The sequence below is a fragment of the Saccopteryx bilineata genome, chromosome 3 (genome assembly GCF_036850765.1).
Source record: "Saccopteryx bilineata isolate mSacBil1 chromosome 3, mSacBil1_pri_phased_curated, whole genome shotgun sequence".
NCBI classification, from domain to species: domain Eukaryota; kingdom Metazoa; phylum Chordata; class Mammalia; order Chiroptera; family Emballonuridae; genus Saccopteryx; species Saccopteryx bilineata.
Window position 1 is genome coordinate 98,883,593 of NC_089492.1, and position 21,486 is coordinate 98,905,078.

The 21,486-nt window shown below is 38.5% G+C and overlaps 1 protein-coding gene across 5 annotated transcripts in view; it reads left to right on the forward strand.

Moving 5' to 3' along the window:
• The window catches only part of EML4 (EMAP like 4), a 155,123-nt gene that overhangs the window by 31,873 nt on the left and 101,764 nt on the right, over positions 1-21,486 (forward strand). For 4 of the 5 annotated variants that reach the window (XM_066267001.1, XM_066267002.1, XM_066267005.1 and 1 more), the window contains exon 1: positions 15,789-15,909. The exons of the other annotated variant lie outside the window; for it this stretch is intronic. In XM_066267001.1, coding sequence (XP_066123098.1) covers positions 15,843-15,909 — 67 coding nt within the window. In that variant the 5' untranslated portion in view covers positions 15,789-15,842. Of the gene's footprint in view, positions 1-15,788; positions 15,910-21,486 lie in introns of those variants that run through there. 5 annotated transcript variants of the gene reach the window in all.

The following is a 21,486-nucleotide window of genomic DNA, read 5'->3' on the forward strand; positions in this document are numbered from 1 at the left end:
GAATCTATAACTGCGTATTTTTTGAATCGGCAACCTCAGTGTTCTGCGTATTTTTTTTTCTCTAATTTTAATTATTCACTTTAGAGAGGAGAGAGAAAGAGAGAGAGAGAGAGAGACAGAGAGGGAGAGAGAGAGGAGGGAGAGACAGAGAGAGAAGGTGGGGAGGAGCTGGAAGCATCAACTCCCATATGTGCCTTGACCAGGCAAGCCCAGGGTTTTGAACTGGCGACCTCAGCATTTCCAGGTTGACGCTTTATCCACTGTGCCACCACAGATTAGGCCATTCTGCGTATTTTTTAACAGAATTTTATTCAGATCGTATAACCCACACTGATTTTTTGTAAAATTCAACTACCTGAATGTTTTTATTTTCCTATGAAAGCTTCCAGATTATTCTGCAATTTATTTATAGTATCCCCTAGCAGTGTGTCTACCTCAGAGTTTTTCTGTTTTATTAAGAAAAGTACTTAATATACACAAAAGATGAAAGATTTATAATGAACACCTATGTATCTACCACTTAGTTCTATAATTAACATTTTGTTATATTTGGATTATCGTATGTCTATCCATCATCAGTTGCCTTATTTTCTGATGAATTTAAAAGTAAATTGTGGGTACTTGTAGAGTTAACTTTTTGATCCTTTTACTTTGGAGGGTAGTCAGAAAACAGAGAAATCTCTATTGCTATATCTTCTCTGAAAACTTATCTGTTGGGAACTGTCTTATTCATTACATAGTTAGCCCAACTTTGGTCCAGTTTTTCACAAACTTTACTCCTGATAGTTTCACTAAGATTTTTGGAGGAGCCTGCCCAGGTGGTGGCGCAGGGATAGAGCTTCGGACTAGGATGCAGAGAACCCACGTTCGAAACCCCAAGATCACCGGCTTACTAGCTTGAGCCTAGGGGTCGCTGGCTTGAAGCCCAAGGTCCCTGGCTTGAGCAAGGGGACACTTGCTCTGCTATAGTCCCCCAATCAAGGCACATATGAGAAAGCAATGAATGAACAGCTAAGGTGCTGCAACAAAGACTTGATGCTTCTCATCTCTCTCCCTTCTTGTCTCTCTCTCTCTCCCTGTCTCTGTTGCAAAAAAAAAAAAAAAAAAAAATTTTTTGGAGGAAAAGAAGTCGATTTTTAAAAATTATAAAAACAATTATTTGTAATCCCAAAATAATCACGACTACTCTCATATGTTCCCTGTTCTTTTTCCATTTCATGTATTTTTATAGCTGTTGCTTATGTGCATATCATTTAAAAATATGTGAACTTTTTAGATTAGTATAGCCTAGTAAGTAATGAGTTTGATATTTCATTGAATGGCTGGACAGCCGTTTTTAACCATGCCAGTTTTGGACAGTTAAATTGCTTTCCAATTGAGAAAAGCTGTTGACCCCAGTGACATGTTATTGCTTATTTTCTGAAACTGGTTATATACAAAGTTTATCTCATCCCTGACTCAACCTTAAGAGTTGAAACTGATGTGATGGCAGAGAAACAAAGAAGTTGGAAGGAAGAAAGATCCACTTCAGTCCTGGTTGATTTTGAAACTGCATTAGGAGCAAATAAGGAAGTTAGAAAAAAGATATATTTTCAACTTTGATGAAACATTTGTCAGATAGATTTTCATTTTTATCATAATTCTGGCAGTTATCAGAGATGGGCTGAATAAATTTCATATTTAAAGTTTACTTGCAAGTTTAAGCATATTAGAAACTTTTGGTTAATATGTATATTAAATTTTAATGAATTTTATTTCATATTTGTTTTGGAATTCCTGTGAACTCTAAGAAGCAGTAACCAGTTCACTATCATTTGCAACTATACACTTAATAACTATAATTTCAAATTTTCCCCTATACTGCTCACAAAAATGAGGGGATCAGGAAACGTGCAGATAGATACTCCAGTACTTTTAGCCTTTTTTTATAGTGCATTTTCATCAACGACATAAAAGTTGGTTTTGCATCTCATTTGCATAATAGAACAATTTTCTTTTACTTCTTTGCTTTTCTGATGTTCTTGTTTAATAAAAAAATGCTTTTTTATTGCTTCATATTCATTTTGAAATATCCCTTAATTTTTGTGAGCAGTATACTTTGAACAAAGTTAGCTAATTAGAGAGGGATATACTAACAAATTGAATTCTATAATTGTAGGGATACTGAGTCTTGTAAATGATAATTTGAGTCTACCTACAGTGATCCAGGATGATACTTAACCTATAAAGGCAGTGAAATCTCTTGTTTTTTCAGAGAAATCTGTTCTTGATGTCATAGTTCATTCTATCTAGAGTTAACTTTTACTGGAAATAAACTCTTATCTAACATTCTTCATGTTATATATTGAGTTTCTACGTATTTCACCTTGTTTGGCCCTCTGTGGAAACATGGTTACTAGTTTTCATATAGTAACTTTAGATACTGTACTTGAAACCTAACATTTATCTTTTAGGGTTTGCTGTGTTTGAATTAAGTTATTTACATAATACAGATTGGCCTAAACAGAGCTTTCTGCCCATAAAAAAAGATACTCCCTGAGGATTCTTTTTTTTAATTTTTTATTTATTCATTTTAGAGAGGAGAGAGAGGGAGAGAGAGAGAAGAGAGAGAGACAGGGGGGGAGGAGCTGGAAGCATCAACTCCCATATGTGCCTTGGCCAGGCAAGCCCAGGGTTTTGATCCGGCGACCTCAGCATTTCCAGGTCGACGCTTTATCCACTGCACCACCACAGGTCAGGCCCTGAGGATTCTTAAAATATGCTTCTGGACTATGTTTAGTCATCTTTGTGTGTGTATATATAAATATATTCATTGTGTTAATGAGCAATTAGGTAACTTGAACTACATTGCTCGATTGCTGAGACTGTCTTAAGACAGTGGTCCCCAACCTTTTTTGGGCCACGGACCAGTTTAATGTCAGAAAATATTTTCACAGACCGGCCTTTAGGGTGGGACGGATAAATGTATCACGTGACCGAGACAAGCATCAAGAGTGAGTCTTAGACGGATGTAACAGAGGGAATCTGGTCATTTAAAAAAAATAAAACGTTGTTCAGACTTAAATATAAAACGGAAATAATGTAAGTTATTTATTCTTTCTCTGCGGACCGGTACCAAATGGCCCACGGACCACTACTGGTCCGTAGCCCGGGGGTTGGGGACTACTGCTTTAGAACATATGCCCAAGTATAAGATCTGTCAACAAATACAACAGCAAATGCCTCACTAGAGAAATGGTCTGGATTTAATCTGGCTTATTCTTGAATATGCAGATTTGCTTTGGGGAAGACATGGAGAATTTGATCTGGGCTGTGATCATCTCACTTTTGGCAAATTCTTGGAATGTTAGCTTGATCCTGAGATTAAATTGTGGATCTGAGTCAGATCCAGGGTAATCCCCAGAAGATTACATCTGCCTCTACAAGTGAGCTTTAGGGCATCCCATTCTACACTTGAGGTTTACTGCTTGGATCTCTCATTTCAAAAGATTTCTTGAAAGAAACCATAGATTTAAAGTAATGTAATAAATCAGGCACAGGAAAACAGTAAGAAAATGGCATAACTGATCCTTTTGTTCATAATTCAAGCTCTTTGTCAGCCACATCACAGGTTTAAAATTAGTGAACTAACCTGGTCTAATATGAATTCATCTTCCCAATGTCAAAATTGAGAAGACTTGTTTGAAACATGAATGATCCTTACCCTAAATACGTACACTTAAAATATTAACTAATCCTTGAAAAACCAAAAAGTAGTTTATTTTCTGTGTCTTAATATACAGCTCACAAAACTTAGGGGATATTTCAAAATGGATATGAAACGATAAAAAAAAGCATTTGGTTTTTTTTTTATTATTAAACAAGAACATCAGAAAGCAAACAACAAGTCAAAGAAAGTTGTTCGATTTAGGGATGCAAAACCAACTTTTATTTCATTGGTGAAAATGCACTATACAAAAGGCTGAAAGTACTGGAGTAGCTGCATGTTTCTTGATCCCCTAATTTTTGTGAGCAGTGTATTCATCACTCCGATATGCATAAAATTTAAATACTATAAACTTTTTGAGGGATTAAATTCCATTAAGAAAATAAGGCAATATATGGGAGTGAGAAAAGTAATAAAAAATTATAGCTGCAGAATTAAAATATTTGTTTCACTTGGAAAGTATAAGGATGCTGTTTTCCAGCGTGCGCGTGTGCGCACACATGCACACACAAATGAAAGTATGAAACTATCGCTATTAGCAAGACATCTAAGATTTCATTTATTTTATCTTTATTTCATACCTTTTAAATGTCTAACTTTACATATATTTTATAATATTCATAACATTGGCACAATAGTACATATAAAAATATACAAAAAATATATATACGTATATTGGGGGTATAAGCACAGCATTTAAAAATTGTTTTATTGCATATAACATGTCATCATAATCCAGGTCAAGAAAACAAACATCCTCAGCACCCCAGAATACCCACTCCTTATGCTTCTCCCAAGTACTATTCCTTCTCACATCTCCAGAATACTTCTGTCTTCCTTTCTGATAATATGGTATAGTTTGTCTGTTTTTATATTCTATGTAAGTAACATCATAAGGCATATGTTCTTTTATGTCTTCTTTTGCTCAATACTATGTTTGTGAGATTCATCAATGCTTTTGTATGTGGCAGTAGTTATGCAGTATCATTGCTGAATATTTGGTTATATGAATATGCCACAATATATTTGTTCCTGTTTGGTTTGTTTCCCGTGTTTGATTATTACGGATAGTGCTCGGATTCTTGTACATATCTCTTGTTACACATGTGTACACATTTCTGTTAAGTATAATCATAGGACTAGAATTGCTAGGTTATAAGCAAATTATCTTTATTCCACTTTAAAAGATAATGCAATATAGTTTTATATAGTGGCTGTACCATTATGTAGCTCTTCCAGTAGTTTCAAGAGTTCCTGTTGTCCCACATTAGATATTGTTAGTCTTTTCAACTTAAGCTATCTGACAAGTGTGTAGTGATTTTTTATTGCAGTTCCAAATTGTATTTTCTTGATTACTAATAAGGGTGAGCACCTTTTTGTATATTTATTGGCCAGTTGTATGTCCTCTTTTGTAAAGTTCTTATTTAAGTATATTTTTCTATCAGCCTCTCTTTCTCATTGATATATATATTCAGGGTAAGAGCCTTTGTCAGTTATGTGTTCCAACTACTTTCCCCTATTTTTGCTTTTGTTTTCAACCTTTTCTTTTTTCAGTAGTAATTTCTGTGTCTTTTTAAAACTATCTTTTAAAAACTATATTGTCTGTAGGGCAAATGTGTAAGGTATTTTCCCCAAATGTGTAAGGTATTTTCCCCACTGAGGAAGAAGGAAGGGCGTAGCCGCGAAGTGTGGAACAGCAAAAGCTTTATTTAGTAGAGCGCTTCCCGGGCTGTGTTCTCTGGACCTCGAGAAGGGGAGCAGAGATGTCGTAGACCTCCCTTGTTTGGGGATAATGTATAGCCTTAGTAGGGTGGTTGGGTTGATGTGACCCTGGTGAAATTTCATTGGCTGGCAGGCAGTTGCTCTTTTTCAAAGGGCTCCTAGGAAGTTTCTTTTGGCACACATGGGTGTGGGCGGTCCCAGGCAAAGTTGCTGAGCCTGGTTCCTCACAGGACCTTCCCCATTGCCAACCGACCTCACAAAATGAGTTTGTAAAATTTGTATTTTTTGAGTTTGCTCACTTTTATTGTTACAAAATGGCCCTGGGCAGCCATGTGTGTGCTTGCCAAAGAGCCGGGCAGTTGATTGCAAATTGCTGGTTGCATTCCTGCTTGGGAGGGGCCATTGTTTTGCTAATATTTGCTGGGGAGGGATTCTGATTGCCTCTAGCCTGTTTCTTAAAGAAGGAGAAGAGGCAGAAAGAAGGCTTGTTTGCAGAGAAGAGTGCAGATGCAGAGTGCTGAGGGTGCTTTTGGAGCCCTACTGCAGCTTGTGAGGGTCTTTGATTCCAGGAGGAACCAGAGAATGTGTCAGGACTTTGTGAGCCCTGAATGAGGGGAAAGTGGTCTTTCCTGTGTGTTTGCTTGTCTGCCAGTACGAGACTTTAATAAAGGAAAGGCCCACCATTTTTTGGCTCTACTATTTCTTTACTGTTGGGCAGATAAAATGTATTATGCTCACTTTGTTAAAGATAACACAAGGAGGCCATCGCCCAGGTGATATTAATGTGTGTTGGGGGTGGTACAATCTAATTAATTGTGGGGTGGTACAATCTAATCATGCCTCAGAAAGTGACTTTGTATTAGAGACTTCCCTATTTTGTATATTGGATTAAGGGTTTGGATTTCTACACTATAAAGTGGGGATGGAGCGGGAGTTTGCGCTCTTGGTTCCTGAGATTATCATTAGGAGAGAGAGAGCAGAGGAGAGCAGAGAAAGGCCACGTGGAGGAGTCCAGGAGAAGCAGCCAAGATGGCGGAGTGCTGAGTGAGATGCCAGTTTGTGTAGAGTTTGTATCTGGGATAAGGAAGGAGATGAGGAACAGAGGTGAATAAGTCTGGTGAGCTAGAAACCTTTGATTCTAGGAAACTCGGATAAGTCAGTGGCTTTTTGAGCACTGAATGTGACTGGGTTTTGGAGCCCAGTGTGTGTTTTTACTTGCCCGCTGGGTGCAAGCTAGAATTAAAGATGACAGCCCATCTGCTTTTGGCTCCTTTGTTTCTTTACCGACTGTCCGAATCCAATGCGAACCTGCATAGGCCGGGCTGCTGTGATAGTGGCCTTGGCCCTGCCTACTGGCTTTACATTTGGCGTAGTCGGCAGGATTCGATACAGATCGGCAAGGAGCCTTTGAGCAGTGGAGTAGAGGACTGGCTAGTGTTAGGGTTCCCCATGGCTGTCCTTTTGGGGATCGTAGGCTGGCTGACTTTTACAGCCATGCGTGAGGAAACCGAGAGCTCTGTGGAAGAGGCTGCCTGGGACCTGCAAACCGAGCAGCGGAAGAAGCTGGAGCAAACGCAGGAGAAACCGATGCTGACCCTGGAGCTGGAGGAAGCGCTGGAGGAGGAGGCCGACCAGGTTTGCGAGATTCGCCTGGAAATGGAGCAGCTACTGGAGGAGGAATCACAGGTTCGTGAGTTGCAGATTGCCCTGGATGTTGTGGAGAGCCAGCAGCGGCAGAAGGCCGGGGTTGCAATCCGCAGTCTCCATAAGTTGAGAGCCCAGCTGGAAGGATCACCTACTACGGCCCTGGTAGGTCTGCGACTTTGAGACATAGGGCTGGACATGCTTTCCGGAGCAGAGATGGAAATGCTGACTGCCATTGCCACGTGCTCCTCTTTGGGACAGTGTAAGACCTGCCAGGATGGCAGGGATGAGGGGGGTGGCTGATACCCCATGTGCGTGGACTGATTTCCTGGACTACGACCGGAGTGGGCACTGACTCCTTTGTTGGATGGACTTACGGATTACCGATTTTGGACAATGTGAAAAACCCTGATGGGGGTGGGGGGTGGCTTTGCTGGAAGCACTCCCCTGCCCCGGGAAGCTTTTTCCATGGCTAGAAAGAAAGCGAGGACATTTTGCGCTTTGGGCAAAGTGCTCAGAGACTGGTGAAGTGTACCTTTGTGATCGTTGAAACTGTATTATTTTTGCTGTTGTAATTTGTGTAATGTTCTAATTTCCTTGCACAGGGATGCTGGTGGTATAGATTGTGGGTAGTAAAGTGAGCATAGGGGTGGATTGTTGGGCAGATAAAATGTATTATGCTCACTTTGTTAAAGATAACACAAGGAGGCTGTCGCCCAGGTGATATTAATGTGTGTTGGGGTGGGCTAAAGGCAGGCAGAATCCTTGTAGCCTGGGGCTTGGTTTTGGGATTAAGCCTTTCCTACCCTTTTTGATGTGGGGTGGTACAATCTAATCATGCCTCAGAAAGTGACTTTGTATTAGAGACTTCCCTATTTTGTATATTGGATTAAGGGTTTGGATTTCTACACTATAAAATGGGGATGGAGCGGGAGTTTGTGCTCTTGGTTCCTGAGATTATCATTAGAAGAGAGAGCAGAGGAGAGCAGAGAAAGGCCACGTGGAGGAGGCCAGGAAAAGCAGCCAAGATGGCGGAGTGCTGAGTGAGATGCCAGTTTGTGTAGAGTTTGTATCTGGGATAAGGAAGGAGATGGGGAACTGAGGAGGATAAGGCTGGTGAGCTAGAAACCTTTGATTCTAGGAAACTTGGATAAGTCAGTAGCTTTTTGAGCACTGAATGTGATTGGGTTTTGGAGCCCAGTGTGTGTTTTTACTTGCCCGCCGGGTGCAAGCTAGGATTAAAGACTATGGCCCACCAGTTTGTGGCTCCGTTGTTTCTTTACCGACTGTCCGAATCCAAGGGGAACCTGCATGGGCTGGGCTGCTCTGATGGTAGTAGCCCTGGCCATGCCTACTGGCTTTACATTTACCATCTGTCCAAATCCAATGCGAGCCTGAATGGCTACAATAGTGGTGGCCACTGGTCTTTACATTGTCTTTCAAACTTTGATCTGCAATCCACCTGAAATTCATTTTTGTATGTGCTGTGAATTAAGGGTCAAGTTTCTTTTCTTTCTCTATATGGAGATCTATTTGACCCATTTTTATATATTAGTCTGACTCTTATTTCCTCAGATCTCTGTTAACTGCCACCTTTTGTCATTATATGACTTTATTTTTGGCTTCTCTTTTCAGTTCCATGAGTCCTGTAAAGCCAGGAGCCGCCATCGTGGCCATTCAATGCAGGTTCGCATTAGAGTCAGACAGACGGTAATGAAACAGTGGAGCCAAAAACTGGTGGGCCATCAGCTTTAATTCTAGCTTGCACCCAGCGGGCAAGAAATACACACAGTGGGAAGACACTTCCCTTTCCATTCAGGGCTCCCAAAGCCTGACTTTCCTAGAATCCTAGAAACTTACCCGAGTTTCCTAGAATCAACGGTTTCTAGCTCACCAGCCTTATTCACCTGTTTCCCATCTCCTTCTCTATGCATAAACTGACTTCTGTCTCAGCACTCCACCATTTTGGCTGTTTCTCTGCTCTCCTCTCTAATGCTAATCTCAGGAACCGAGAGAGAGCAACCTCCTGGTCTACCTCACTTTATAGTATAGAAATCAAAACCTTTACTCCAGTATACGAACAAGGAAGTCTCTGATACAAAGTCACTTATCTGAGGCATAATGGGATTCCTTGTGAGAGGGCACCACCCTACATCAAAAAGGGTGGGAAAGGCTTAGTCTTAAAACTAAGCCTCAGGCTATAATGACTCGGTCTGCTTAAGGCCTGTCCCCCACACACAGTGCAACCTATAATAAGTTTGCAAAGGTGCACTTTTGACTGGTCACAGGAAAGCAACAAAAGATGATAGAGCCCTGGCTGATTGGCTCAGCGGTAGAGCGTCGGTCTGGCTTGCAGGGGACCCGGGTTCGATTCCTGGCCAGGGCACATAGGAGAAGCGCCCATTTGCTTCTCCACCCCCCCCCCCCCCTTCCTCTCTGTCTCTCTCTTCCCCTCCCGCAGCCAAGGCTCCATTGGAGCAAAGATGGCCCGGGCGCTGGGGATGGCTCCTTGGCCTCTGCCCCAGGCGCTAGAGTGGCTCTGGTCACGGCAGAGCGACGCCCTGGAGCGGCAGAGCATCGCCCCCTGGTGGGCAGAGTGTCGCCCCTGGTGGGCGTGCCGGGTGGATCCCGGTCAAGCGCATGCGGGAGTCTGTCTGACTGTCTATCCCCGTTTCCAGCTTCAGAAAAATACAAAAAAAAAAAAAAAGAAAAGAAAAGATGATAGAAATGTGAAATCTGCACCAAATAAAAGGAAAACTCTCCCAGTTTCATACCTGTTCAGTGCAGTTCGATGTGGGCTCACGCACAGATTTTTTAGGGCTCCTTAGGTAGCTATCCCGTATAGCCTCTACAGACTCGTCGCTGACTGATGGCCTACCAGAACGGGATTTCTCCACCAAACTGCTGGTTTCCTTCAACTGCTAGCCCACCAAGTAATGTTATTCCTATGTGGTGGTGCTTCGTTATAAACACGCCGATATTCACGTTGCACTTTGGTCACGGATTCGAATTTAGCGAGCCACAGAACACACTGAACTTTCCTCTGTACCGTCCACATCTCGACTGGCATGGCCGTGGGCTGCTCCGCTGTATACACGGTGTTACGTTGTCATCTGTGCATGCGTACATGCTGCCACATCATGCTACAGAAACTGGGAGAGTTTTCCTTTTATTTGGTGCAGATTTCACATTTCTATCATCTTTTGTTGCTTTCCTGTGACCGGTCAAAAGTGCACCATCCCTGGCCGGTTGGCTCAGTGGTAGAGCATTGGCCTGGCGTGCAGAAGTCCCGGGTTCGATTCCCGGCCAGGGCACACAGGAGAAGCGCCCATCTGCTTCTCTACACCTCCCCCTCTCCTTCCTCTCTGTCTCTCTCTTCCTCTCCTGCAGCCAGGGCTCCATTGGAGCAAAGTTGGCCCAGGCGCTGAGTATGGCTCTATGGCCTCTGCCTCAGGCACTAGAATGGCTCTGGTTGCAACAGAGCAATGCCCCAGGTAGGTAGAGCATCGCCCCCTGGTGGGCATGCCAGGTGGATCCCAGTTGGGCGCATGCGGGAGTCTGTCTGACTGCCTCCCCGTTTCCAACTTCGGAAAAATACAAAAAAAAAAAAAAAGTGCACCATGACTTTACGGACACACTGTATATCAATTTACAAACTTATTTGACCAACAAGTCCATTTATCTGTCTTTGTCTTAATTACTATAGTTTTCATTTTAACTCTGATATCCAGTAGAGCAGTGGTTCTCAACCTGTGGGTCACGACCCCCGCCTGGGTCGTGACCACAGGTTGAGAACCGCTGCTTTACATCGAATAAGCTTATCAAATTCCATGCATATGCACAGGCACACACATGCATGCACACTCATAAATTGTTGGAGTTTTTTCATATTGCATTAAATTTTGAGATGTTTGGATAAAAGTGGCATATTTTCATTGAGTCTTCAACCCACATAGTGTATTTCCACAATTATTTAGGTCTTTCATTTCTCTTAACAGAATTTACTAGTTTTATGTACAGAGATCTTTAACATTATTTTTATTGCTAGATATTAGTTGTTAATAATATGAATGGTATCTTTAGAAATTTCTTTTTCTTTTTGCTAAGGTACAGTAATACAGTTGATTTTGTGTGTTGACCTATGTTCATCTACCTTGCTAACATGCTGTTAATTCTGATAATTTTAACAAGCTGCCTATTATTTTTTATTGTCTGTGAATGATAGTTATAATTCTTTTCTGATCTTTTAATTCTCTTGTCTTACTGTACTGAGAAGGATTGCAGCACAGAATAGAAGTGATGAGAGTTTTTTTTTTCTTATCTCAAAAGGAAAGTTTATACAGGCCAGTAGTCCCCACCATTGTGGCCATTCACATGCAGATTCCCATTGGATTCGTGCAGACAGTGAAGAAACAGTGGAGCCAAAAAATGGTGGGCCATTCTTTTATTCAAGGTCTGTTTCGGCTGACAAGCAAACATACAGGGAAAACACTTCCCTCTTCATTTAGGGTTCCCAAAGCCACTGACGCATTCTCCAGTTCTACAACCAAGAGAATCTTCTCTGGTTTCTCCTAGAATCAAAGGCCTCACCAGTTCCAAAGCCCCTCACCTCTGGTACCCCATCTGCACTCACTCTGCCAACATGGCTTCTTTCTCTGCAAAGCTGGCTTCTCTCTCTTTTTACTTCTCCTTCCTTTTAAAACTTTTCTGGCTTGAAACCTCTCCTGCAGCAAACATTAGCATAACAATGGTTTTTACCAAGCAGGAAGGTAATCTGCAATTTCACGGGTCACATACCTGGTGCTGCCCAGCTCCATTTTTAACAATAAAAGTGAGCAAACTAAAAAACTACAGATTTTACAACCTTATTTGCCCAACAGAAAGTTTTCAGTATTTCATCATTAAATATGATGTGATTTTTTGTTTGTTTGTTTTTTGGTATATGCCTGTTCCATTTATTATGGTTACATACCAGTTAAGAACTTAGTGGCGTAAAGCAGTGGTCCCCAACCTTTTTTGGGCCACGGGACAGTTTAATATCAGAAAATATTTTCACGGACTGGCCTTTAGTGTGAGACAGATAAATGTATCACGTGACCGAGACAAGCGTTAAGAGCGAGTCTTAGACGGATGTAACAGAGGGAATCTGGTCATTTTTTAAAAATAAAACGTTGTTCAGACTTAAATATAAGTAAAATGGAAATAATGTAAGTTATTTATTCTTTCTCTGCGGACCAGTACCAAATGGCCCACGGACCAGTACCGGTCCCGGGGGTTGGGGACCACTGGCGTAAAGCATCCATTTATTACCATGAATTCTGTGGATTAGGAATATAGATAGGGCACATAGTGCAACAGTTGTCTGCTGTTGTTGTCTGAGGTCTTGGCTGCAAGATGCAAAGGCAGAGAGAGGAATCACATGAAGGCTTATTTACTCGTAGGTCTGGTTGTTGATGCTGGCTCTTGGGAGGAAGCCTCATTCCCGAATAAAGAACATCAGATAGAAGCTGTATACTTTTACAGCCTAGTCTCAAAAGTTATGCATACATCACTTTTACTGCACTTTGACTAGAGTACTTAAAAGCCCCTATCCAGATACAAGTGATGGAAACATAGACCCTGCTCTTTGGTGAAAAGAGAGTCTTATCAGACATATTATAAGAAGAGCATTTGGGATGACATACATACATACATACATACTTACTTATCCATGTATATTTATGTGTGTGTGTGTCATCTAGAGAAAGAAATGTAGAGAATATGATCTGCTATAAGGTTTTTTTTGTTGTTTGTTTGTTTTTAAAATCAGATTAAGAATATTCCTGTCTAGCCCTGGCTGGATAGCACAGTTGGATAGAGCAGTGGTCCCCAACCCCCAGGCCGTGAACCAGTACCGGACCGCAGAGAAAGAATAAATAACTTACATTATTTTCATTTTATTTATATTTAAGTCTGAACGATGTTTTATTTTTTAAAAAATGACCAGATTCCCTCTGTTACATCTGTCTACGACTCATTCTTGACGCTTGTCTCGGTCACGTGATACATTTATCCGTCCCACCCTAAAGGCCGGTCCATGAAAATATTTTCTGACATTAAACCGGTCCATGCCCAGAAAAGGTTGGGGACCACTGGGTTAGAGCATTGTCCGGAAGCACAGAGGTTGCTGATTCGATCCCCTGTCAGAGTATATATAGGAACAGATTGATGTTCCTATCTCTTCCTCTCTCTAAAAATCAATAAAATAAACATTAAAAAAAGTTCCTGTCTCTTCATAATATGTATTTAATGGTTTTGTTTTAATTGTTGAAATGAACATGATTTTATCTTATTGTGATAAATTGCATTGATTGATTATAATTCAGCTTGGTTGTGATTTATTGTCTTTTTAATATATTATTGCACTTGTTTTGTTAATACTTTTTCTTTTGAGGATTTTGCATCTTTGAAAGCTCCTTGAGGGTAGGAACCAAATTCCATGCTTTGACTCTTCTGAATAATGCTGCTGTGAACATACAAGTGCAAGTTTTTATATGGACTTATGTTTCCATTTCTCTTGGATATATACCTAGAATATGAAATTCTTACTGGTCTGTGCCTGGCATTCTACATTTCTTTTGTATTACATTCTGTCTGCTTTTATTTTACCTCTGTGGTATCATCTGAATGTCCTTTGTTTCAAACACATTATACATTCCCCAGCTCATTTCTGTTAGTTTTTCAAATGGCTCCTAGACTTTGATGAATCTGTACCGGGTATTAGCTGAAAGAGAAGCATTTTCCCAAATCATCACTTGAGGAAACACTCTTTTGTTATAAAGGACTTTTGTTCGTATTAATCTGGATCATTTTTGCTTCATTCCTTAGTCTTCATTAGCTTTACTATTAGTTTATTCTTATCTTAATCTTTATAACGCAACTCTTAATGTTGATTAAGGTTTCATCTATTTCACAGTATTTTTTTGGTGTATACAGTGTATCCGTAAAGTCATGGTGCACTTTTGACTGGTCACAGGAAAGCAACAAAAGATGATAGAAATGTGAAATTTGCACCAAATAAAAGGAAAACCCTCCCAGTTTCTGTAGGATGATGTGGCAGCATATGCGCATGCGCAAATGATGACGTAGCACCATGTATACAGTGGAGCAGCAGCCCACGGCCATGCCAATCGAAATGTGGACGGTACAGAGGAAAGTTCAATGTGTTCTGTGGCTCACTAAGTTCAAATCCATGACCAAAGTGCAACGTGAATATCGGCGTGTTTATAACGAAGCGCCACCACATAGGAATAACATTACTTGGTGGGATAAGCAGTTGAAGGAAACCGGCAGTTTGGTGGAGAAACCTCATTCTGGTAGGCCATCAGTCAGTGACGAGTCTGTAGAGGCTATAAAGGATAACTACCTAAGGAACCCTAAAAATTCTGTGCGTGAGCCCACATCGAACTGCACTGAATAGGTATGAAACTGGGAGAGTTTTCCTTTTATTTGGTGCAGATTTCACATTTCTCTCGTCTTTTGTTGTTTTCCTGTGACCGGTCAAAAGTGCACCGTGACTTTACGGACACACTGTATTTATAGCTGTTGTGTTGTTTCTGTTTTAATTTGGGTTGGTTTAAATTTGTTTTTCTTAATTTTAAATATAAAGCTTAAAAGCAACCAATTCAAAAGATAAACTGTCAATAGTTTATTTTTTTTTGGCACTTATCCTTGACTGTGTACTTTGATTAGCATTAGGAGTAGCTTTACAAGTAGTTTTCAAAAGAAGAAATACATGTTCATTAACTTTTACCTGGTTTCACATGGTTTTGTAAGACAGACTAAAGATATTTATAATTTGCATTACTTTACACATTTACATTATAAGCATGAGTAATTTAAAATTGGAATATTTGACCAGATGTAAATTGTTTATTATTAAAAGTTACTTACTAGTGCATGTGTATTTTTTTTAAATAATTTGGAAAGTTAATGAATTAAGAAAAATGTTCTCATTGTTAATTTTACTCTTTATCTTTAGTAAAATGGTGACAATAAATCAGCCATATTAGTCTTAACACTTAGGTTTTTAAAAAAATCAATGAAAAGTGATAATTCTATTTTCAGTTCATGTGGATTTCATTTTATTTTAAACAAAAGTAAAAGGAAAAAGGAAATGTGACTTGCCACTTTGCACACGCATTGTTTATTTCCTAGTAGAGAAATTACTCACTTTGGGGGTATAATTCTGTTATTTATAGAAACTATTTAGTATGTTTTATGTTTGTTTCAGAAGGCAAAAACCATTTTTGTATTTGAAATAATTGTACCTTACTCTTAACCAAGTAAGAGATTAGAAAAAGTAGTGCCTGAAGACAACCAAATTATTGCAGTGAATTTTCATGTGGTACATTATTCATGTGTTTCTGTCTACGCCTGCAGCTTAACCACTCCCCAAAGCAGCCCCAGTGTTTTGTCTGTATCCTACCCACTTTTGCCTGCGTGCTCTGTCTGCTCTCTCTCCTTCAGTTTCTTTGTCTCTCTTTATAAATAAGTAGAAAACCTTTCTTTCGTTCAGAGAGCAAAAGGTCCAAGAGAAGAGCTGTCTTAAGTTTTTATTTGTGCCAACTAGAAGTGCTTCGTGGTAGGCCATCTGGACTGGAGGATTTCCTTAGAATGTAAAGTATGTCATGAGATTTAGAAAGCTGGGATTTGCTCTCGAAATATCTGGGAAAGCAGCAGGAAACGTAGACTGGACTAGTTTATATTGCTTGTAACGTAGGTGGCAAGAATGGAAGACAGCTTGCCTGGTCTCGCTTCAGTGTGTGGTTCCTCTGCGCTTGTGAACTTCTGCACTGGTAATGTATCTCCTTTCCTGGGAATTCAGACCTGTCTCACAGACTTTACTGCATGTGACAAAAGAAGTCTGAGGAGTTTGGAATAAATCTAGATCCCTTCTTCATTTTTTAATTCCTCCTACTTTTAGAAATATGTGTTAATAATGGCATAAATAAAGTATTTAAGACTGTAAACTTGGTATAAACAAATATATTCCTTTTGTGAGGACAGAGTGGGCTTTGCTCAAATTGTTCTTTTCCTGCCTCCCCCCCAAAAGAGAGTCATTGTATTATTATTCTTGAGGGGAAAAATTAAAACAGCAGCTTTTAATGGGAAGTAATCAAAAAGTGTTTCTTAAATAGGAAATCAGCGATTGTATAGTTTAACTGGACATTTGCTTCTATGAAGTCTAATGAAAAACTTCATCTAAAGTAATCAGTTATCTGAATATGTTTTTAATTCCATGTTATATTAAGATTTTGAAAAAAATTTTCAATTGTAAACAAATTCTGGGGATAGAAGGAGGTGAAGTTCTTTTCTGGAATCTGCCATCATGCTCAGAGTACTGTACAAAATGTGTTTTAATTTTTTTTACTTAACAGTTTCTCTTTTAATGATGCAAGTAGGTAAATTTTTAGTAAGAATATCATACAAGGAAAATACAAAGTTAGTTTTAAAAATAGAAAATAAGTCAAAAACATTATTCATGTTACTTCATTTAAACCAGAAATTTGTCTTATTTTCATATAGTCATGTTGCTCACTGGAGGTAATTAATATTGTCATTTACTAAAGAAATAAAATAGCTTTAATAGTTAAAATGCCTTATTAAAACTTCTTTGTGAAAATAATTTAAGAAATATTAATTCCTGCATAAATATAAATATATCTTCATATGAGCTGCTGTGTTTTTATGAATATATTTTCATGATTTTTTTCTAAAAATAAATTTTAGCTTTAGAATACATAGTGCTTGGCTTCTTGATATAGTATTGAATATTTGTCTTTATATGACAGTATTTGAAGATAGCAAATTCCATCGTAGAACAAAACCAAAAAATCATTTATGTTGCCAAATGATTTTTACAGTTTAATTGATTTTTAATTTACAATGTGACAAATCAGTCCTAATTTTGTTTTGTGTTTTGAAGGAATAATATTTAAAGATTGGGTCTTTCTTTGGATGCATTGTATTGATTTTTGTCTTACTAACCTTAGACTATGCTGTTTGAACATCATACTTATATTTTTACAGAAATGTTTTCATTCACTATGCATAAAAATCTACAAATTAACCAAATGTATTGAAAGTTAGGGTGCATTAATAAATAGATTCACATTGGAGGTTAAGTTAGCTCAGCTATTTTTTACTGAGAAAATAATTTAAATTTTGTTTACAAAGAATTTTATTTTGTAGAAAGTTCATCCAGAAGTACAAGAAAGCAAAAAATTCTCTGAAATCTCACTTTCCAGACACATGCCTCTATATTCTTTACATCTGTATATGCATGTACGCCTGTCCATGGCTATACAGTTCTACACAGATACAGAATTAAATGTTGCCCTGCAAGGTTTTTCTTTTCCATTGTATGTTGTCACTCTTCCCATACCTATTTATAATTATAAATATACACCATTCTTTTAAAGACCTACAATAATATACCATAGGACAACCATTTATTTAATCAGTTGCCTATTAATGGTCCTTAGACAGTGCTTTCTTTTTTTTTTCTTTAAACAATGCCTGGTATTGTTACTGTTTTCTCATGGTTCTGCACCCATATCAACTCCTCTAATCTTCTAATCCTTAGCCATGACTATTCTACACAATAAGGTCTGCTAGTGTCTTAACGTAAGTGCTTTAGGAAGGGGAGATCAGAAACCTTTTTTTATTCAAACTAATGTTTTTTGGTTGGTATTTTGTAGCATGTACTTTTATGAAATGGACACTGCCCCCCTCCCCCAAAGGTTTATAGGTAACAACTAATTTTAAGGTTATATTGTTAGTCCTGAAATCTGTCATAAAATCCAACTGGTTTAGTTGTTTTTATGACACAAAACTAGGACTTTTTGGAAGTGCAACTTCATTTTCATCTGTTTTGGAATTTACTTTGCAAAAATGGTTTCATTCCTCCAAAAAAATAGAGTGAGCAAATTATTTATGTAGTTTAGTCATTCTTATCCCCCCAGCCTCTTTCAAAAGAGAAAAATCACTCAACTTTTTTGCCCCTTCCAAGGTATAATACAGTATATGTTTTAATTTTTATGACATAGATGTTCTGTAATCTGTGGATGCCTCCATATTGTCCCCTACTGTGTAATACCAGAAGTACTGTATTTTTTGCTCCATAAGACACACCTGACCATAAGACACACCTAGGGTTTTAAGGAGAAAAAAATAAGAAAAAAAATATTCTGAACCAAATGGTGTGTTAAAATAATTAATAAAATACCATATTTTTTGCTCCATAAGAACGCATGGTCATTTCTCCTCCACTTTTGGGGGGGGTAAGTGCGTTTTATGGAGCGAAAAATACAGTAACTGTTATTAAATTTTGTGTATATTACCTCCTTGCTTTATAGTGTTATTCTGTAAACAGTTATTTATTTCTGTATTTTTGAACTTTATATAAAGGTCATCTGACCTTTTTACACTAATATTCCAGATGTTTCATGTAACCATAATTTGTTTTTATCACTGTAATATTCTGTTGAATGTTTATATATTTATTTGCACATCTTATAAGTTGATAGACATTTAGGTTGTTTCTACTTTGTTACTGTTCTGAACTATGCTGTTGTGAACATTCTTGAACATGTTTTTTAATGTAGGTGTGTGCAAGAGCACAGATTGGGAAACTGCCTGGCAGGCTACCTGTTTTGTAAATAAAGTTTTATTGGAACATAGTCACAACCTAATCATTTACATGTTTATCTATAGCTGTTTTTGTGTTACAAAGGCATCTGAGTACTGTAGTTGCTACAAAGACTGTATGGTCTGCAAAACCTAAAATATTCACTAGTCTATTACAGAAGTTCACCTACACTGCTGTAGGTCAGGTTATATACACCTAAGAGTAGAATTGCTAGGTCATAGGTCATAGAATGTGTGCATCTTCAGCTTTATCAGATAGTGCCAAAGTGCCCTCCTAAAGTCATTGAAACAGTTTACTTCCTATCAGTAATGTATGAGATTAACTTCACGTCTATCCCTGGTAACACTTGATGTTGTCAGACTTTATATTTTTTATCAGTTTAGTGAACATAAATGGTATTTCATATGGCTTTAATAATATTCCAAGATTATTAATGAGGTACTTGCCTCATTTTATATGTTTACTGGCCATTTACCATATTTTTCGCTCCATAAGACGCACTCCCCCCCCAAAAAGTGGAGGGGGAAATGCCCATGCGTCTTATGGAGCAAAAAATATGGTATTTTATTAAATATCTTAACACACCATTTGGTTCAGAATATATTTTTCTTATTTTTCTCCTTAAAACCCTAGGTGTGTCTTATGATCAGGTGCATTTTTATGGAGTAAAAAATACGGTATTTTGTCTTTCATGAGCTGTTAAGGTGTTTTTGCCAATTTTCCTATTAGAATTGTCTTTTTTATTGATTTGTAGGAATTCTGTATTCAAGATACTAATCCTTTACCACTTATAACTGTTACAACTATCTTTTCACAGTTTATGAAGTTTTTTTCTCTTTATTATATGTTTTAGTGAGCATATACTCTGAATTCTTCTGTATCTTATTTATAGGAACCTCCTCTCGACTTGCAGGATGTGAACATTCTCTATTATACTGTTTACAAAAATTAGGAGATATTTCAAAATGAACATGAAGCTATAAAATATCCCATAATTTTTGTGAAAAGTATATTTCTAAAGGTTGTATAATTTTATCTTTAATTCTTTTATATACTTGGATTTGATTTTTATGGGTATGGAGATAGGGACTTAAATATATACTTAATTTTAATGAATTTGTAAATTTTAATTTAACTTGAGAAGTTCAGCCATTATTTCTTCATATATGTGCGTTTTTTGTTTTTTGTTTTGTATTTTTCTGAAGCTGGAAATGGGGAGAGACAGACAGACTCCCGCATGCGCCCGACCGGGATCCACCCGGCACGCCCACCAGGGGGCGATGCTCTGCCCACCAGGGGGTGATGCTCTGCCCCTCCGGGGCGTCGCTCTGCTCTGTCGCGACCAGAGCCACTCTAGCGCCTGGGGCAGAGGCCAAGGAACCATCCCCAGCGCCCGGGCCATCTCTGCTCCAATGGAGCCCTGGCTGCGGGAGGGGAAGAGAGAGACAGAGAGGAAGGAGAGGGGGAGGGGTGGAGAAGCAGATGGGCACCTCTCCTGTGTACCCTGGCTGTGAATCGAACCCAGGACTTCTGCACGCCAGGCCGACGCTCTACCACTGAGCCAACCGGCCAGGGCCTGTTTTTGTTTTTTTTAGCAGAAGCTTTTTCTTCTCTTCCTCTAGGACTCTGATGACATAAATATTAGGTCTGGGCTTTGTTCATCACCCCCCCCCTTTATCTAGATTGTATAAATTACATATATGATATATGTGTTTATAATATACATGCAAAATATAATTTTTAAATAGGAAAGGTCTTAATTTTGGAGGTTATTTTCTTATAAACAATTTAAAAAGCTTGGTTATCTTTCATCCTATAAGTGTAGGCAGATTGGAAAGGATTGTTGCTATAGACCAGCGTAGTTAATCCTGATTGCAAAGAGAGAAGCTGGATGGAAAGGTGTCAGAAAAGATAAGAAATTTGAAAATACAGCACTTTCAATTATTTAATTAGAAATATAGTAATAAAATAATGCCTTTGTTCTGCTTGCAGAACAAAGTAATTAATATTCTCAGTAAACCTGAGTTATCTAGAAATGACTGCATTATAATCTCATGCCCTTGTTTGGAAGACAAGAAAGTATTACATTTTAAAACAATTTACGTAAAATCATTGACATTCATAATTGCTAGAATGTTATAGGCATATCTCATTCTGATATCCTGGGTTGCCAGCTTTTGGATACTTAGAATTAATACGTTTATCTCTGCAAAATGACACACTTTTTGACAAGTTAGAAGACAAGCTATGATGAATTTTAGTAAAAACGCATAATGAATAGCTGTTGTTGGTAGTTTTAATACTATAATATTGAATATTCAAGTTTACTAGTTACATACAAATTTAGACTGCTAGTAAAAGAAACTTATTTATGTCAATAAATAGAGTAGACTGATGGCTAAAGTTTTATGGACCTCTTTTCTGCCCCCCCCCACCCCCTACCTCACCCTTCCCCCACCGCCGTGAATTTAAGAATCCTTGAAAATTCACTTGAATTTAAGAATCCTTGAGAATTCACTTGTAGTTTATACTTTAACCCTCAATGCTGGAAACTATTTCTAGAGGGAGCAAAGAAATAAGAAACTGCCATGGTATGAGGAAAAGGAACTCATAAACTTGGGTTAAGAAAAAGGAGTATGGAGTTCCCAGAACATACTCTCTTTACTGAACAGATGTATTCCCAAAAAGTATTGGGAATGACAAGTGGGATACGTTAGAGACT